Source organism: Manihot esculenta, chromosome 14 (assembly GCF_001659605.2).
Source record: "Manihot esculenta cultivar AM560-2 chromosome 14, M.esculenta_v8, whole genome shotgun sequence".
NCBI lineage: Eukaryota > Viridiplantae > Streptophyta > Magnoliopsida > Malpighiales > Euphorbiaceae > Manihot > Manihot esculenta.
The window spans coordinates 8,891,603-8,895,348 of NC_035174.2; the positions used below are offsets into that span (position 1 = coordinate 8,891,603).

General features: G+C 35.1%; 1 protein-coding gene across 2 annotated transcripts; it reads right to left on the reverse strand.

Moving 5' to 3' along the window:
* Window positions 1-612: 612 nt before the first annotated feature.
* Window positions 613-3,216, reverse strand: LOC110599625 (LEAF RUST 10 DISEASE-RESISTANCE LOCUS RECEPTOR-LIKE PROTEIN KINASE-like 1.1). Of its 2 annotated transcripts, XM_021736097.2 has the most exons (4): window positions 2,368-3,128; window positions 2,230-2,259; window positions 1,868-2,131; window positions 613-1,752 (listed from the first exon to the last, which is right to left on the reverse strand). In XM_021736097.2, the coding sequence occupies exons 1-4, from the start codon at window positions 3,002-3,004 to the stop codon at window positions 914-916; spliced, it is 1,770 nt and encodes a 589-aa protein (XP_021591789.1). In that variant the 5' UTR covers window positions 3,005-3,128; the 3' UTR covers window positions 613-913. The 2 variants fall into 2 exon arrangements, with proteins under 2 accessions (XP_021591789.1, XP_043806190.1); XM_043950255.1 differs by lacking the exon at window positions 1,868-2,131 and having other exon boundaries at window positions 2,368-3,216.
* Between the last annotated feature and the right edge of the window lie 530 nt (window positions 3,217-3,746).

The following is a 3,746-nucleotide window of genomic DNA, read 5'->3' on the forward strand; positions in this document are numbered from 1 at the left end:
AACCTAAAGAAGATTGGTGTATTTCAGATTGTTTAGAAGATTAGTGACAATACCTATATTTTTGACTTCCTAGATTTATGAAAATTTTCAAGACGTTAAACGTGGCGGATCTATTTCAGTACTGCCCTACTGATGACAATTCGAGGTCGAGTTCTTTACCAGTAGAAGGGAATGACATGGAGTAATTAGTTTTGGATTTTATGAAAAATTTGGACCGAATTTAACTTCTGCTTATAATGTCCATTGGAGGTCTACAATAGTGTTTTGAAAAATGAATTTCAAGACGGACGATTTTAAAAAATGCGACGAGAACCACAGACTTATTGTAAAGTTCAAGACTCAAATTTTATCGTTTAAAGAGTCAATTTTACATTATAATTATTCTTTTATTTTTTAATAAATTTCCACATTATTATTTTTTATCATTATAAATAATCTTGCCTTAAATGTGTGGAGCACTTGGAAAATTCTCAAAGAAATTTCGATTTTTAATATTTTATTTTTTGAATTTTTCCTTAATTAAAATATATTAATTAAAACTATTAATAGAGTCTAAATATTATATTGTTTCAATATTATTGAAAAAGAATATATTAACAATAATATATGAAATTAGTACGAGTAATAAACTGCTCCATTTTTATATACATAGCCATAAACTTAACTTCAATCCACTGAAGACGTGGATTAAAGGCAAGTTTCTAAGAACAACAAAAGGCAGACGAGCAAATGAGCAGAAAAAGGAAAATTGAAATCATAAACAAGTGCAACTCCCATGCATCTAACTATGAGCATCAATAGATCCATTAATCGCATTAGAAGTATATTACTTAGTTTTCAGTTATGAGATCAAGTGAAGATGAGGATATGTTGCTTTTCAGCAATACAAGCTCACTGTAATGTGGCAGTGAAGTTAGTGGCTCAGGCATTGGTCATGGTTTTCCACTAGATTGGGCAACTCATCTAGAGGGTTCTCAATTCTCATTAGTTTCTCCAACACCTCATCCATACTAGGCCTTAATTCCCTGTTTTGCTGCAAACACAGAAAAGCCAACTCTGCAACACATGTAGTCACTCTTTTAACTTCCTCATCTGAGTGATACCCAAGACAAGGGTCGATCAACTCATCGAATGCAGATCGTTGAATTTTGCTCATTGCTAATTGAGCCAAATTAATCTCGTGGCGCTGCCTAGCTATGTCGACAGCAGGCATTGATGATAAGAGCTCAGCAAGAACAACACCAAAGCTATAGACATCACTCCTGTCAGTTAGCTGGTAACATTGGTAATATTCAGGATCTAGGTAACCAGGAGTCCCTTGTGGGGCAGTTGAGATATGAGTAACATCATTTGGGAACAATCTGGAAATCCCAAAATCTGCAACTTTGACAGAGAAATAGTTGTCGAGGAGAATGTTGCTGGTCTTCACATCTCGGTGAATGATATCAGAAGCATGGAGGTAAACCAATGCACTAGCTGTTTCTATGGCAATCCTCATACGAATAGGCCAGGTGAGCAGGCCAGAACTGGCTCGATCGCCATGGAGATGATCAGCAACAGTCCCATTAGGAACGTATTCATAGACAAGGAGGAGCTCACGGCTGCGGCGTGAAGTGCATCCATAGAGGGCCACCAGATTTTTGTGGCGCAGGCGTGTCAGGATTTCGATCTCATTGAGGAATTGCTGAACCTTGTGGTAGTTTCGTTCGTATAGGCGCTTGACTGCAACTTCACGCCCATCTTGAAGTTTGCCTGGTTCAGAATGATCAGAAAATTCATAGTTTATTCAACAAGTTGCTAGCTTTCCTTTTAATTTGTTACTGATTGTGCCTAAAATCAATAAGATATATCATATATATCTTCTTACCATAGTGTACAATTCCAAAACCTCCATCTCCTAGTTCATTTTCGGAGGCAAAGTTATGAGTGGCTTCTACAAGTTCAATGTAGGAGAAGATGGAGACCCCAAAGAAGATATCGCTCCCTTGCCGATCTGACTTAGAGAATAGATCTGCAGAAGTGTTTCTGGGGAGAAGGTTGGAGGAACCATCTTTTCTTCTATTATATCGACGCCAGAAGAAAGTGACGACGACCATCAAAATTATCACAGAGAAAGTAGCACATATAATACCTAGAATACACAGTAGTGTTTAACTTTCTAACTAATGCTAGGTAGTTTGCGATGAATGTTGAAAAAAGAATTATTTGAGAAGTGCGAAAGCATATTACCTACTGTTTTCCATGCTCTGCTTCCGGATCCTGAATCAAAAGTACAAATAACTATATTGTTAGTTTAAAGATTACAGAAATGACAAATTCAAATTGGCATATAGAAAAGTGTCTAAAGAAATATATGCCTCCACGCACCTTTGTGTCCTTGCATTGGATCCTTTAAGCTAACAAGAAGAGAGAAGGTAGAAGTTAAAATTCGGAAAATGTCGTCATCAACATTGGTTATGTTGAGTGGGAGCTGCAGAGTTGAACAATCAAGCAGAGGACTTGGAATACTTGCATTATCCTTGACAGTGTAATAGATTTTGAAGCCACCGCAACCATGAAACCTAAAATTATCAAGATCTCCAGACTCTACAGAGTCGTCGCATTTGTACATGGTTTTTAGACTGGAATTCATTTTAAAAGTAACGTGTGGGTGACCGGGAAGACTCAGATTGTTGAAGGACTCACAACTCCTGGAATTCAGGCGACCCTGGAGATCCATGTCAATAACCGAAAGATTAGTGGATAAATAGTTTACAGGGGAGAAGCTTTCGACTTGATACCAAATTGGATATCCCGTCTCATTCTCAAACTGGATCATCGGCATTCCCCTGGGCATATCGCAATCATTCAGCATAAGGGGACCGCACTCCTTAAATCCCTCTATAGTGAAAGGGTATTTGATCGGAGCCAGTCTTCCACAGTGAAACTCTGGGGGACAACCCTTGATAAAAGTAAAAACAGGGAGAAACAGAGCAAAGAGAAGAATAAAAGAGAAAGCAGCCATGGCCGGTGGAGTCACCAACAAGGTCTGTGATTCTCTTCATTTAGTCTATACGCTATAATATATGGCTATGGAGATGGTCTTTATCTGCTAAACACGTTAGTTGACTTGACTTGGAAATTTTTACATGGAAGACTTGGGAATTTAGTATATAGACTTTTAGCATGGTGGGATATCCTTGTGAAATTTCGTGCTACGTGTACGTTGGTCCTCCACGACTCAGCTCATTACTTAATCGGAAAATTAGCGAAAATCGTTTTATAATGAGTTTTAACTTTTCAATATTATTTTTATAAAGAATATAAACCAAATTAGAGGGTGATCGTGATGCACTTAAATTTAGAAATAATGTATGAATTCAATCGTAAATTAATTTATAAATTTGTGGTAACTATAAGTTTTATTATGTAAATTAATTGTAGAAATTATATAAATTTTTAAATCATATTCCTATTTTAATTTATTTAATTATATTTCCAAAATTTTCGATAAAAACGTTTCTCTTAACCATTTTACAACTATAAATATCTTCATAGCCTTTTATTAAGAAAATCAACATTTTCCTTTAAATTAACGTTTCTAAAAAATTCTTGCAAAAAATTATTAAAATTTTGATAATATTATTAATATATTGAGAATTAAAATGTTATCATATATTACATTTATAAATAAAATAGAGATTTTTTTTAATGAAATATTAACTTAATTGAAGTTAAATTTGCAAATAATTATAAATTCATAATAT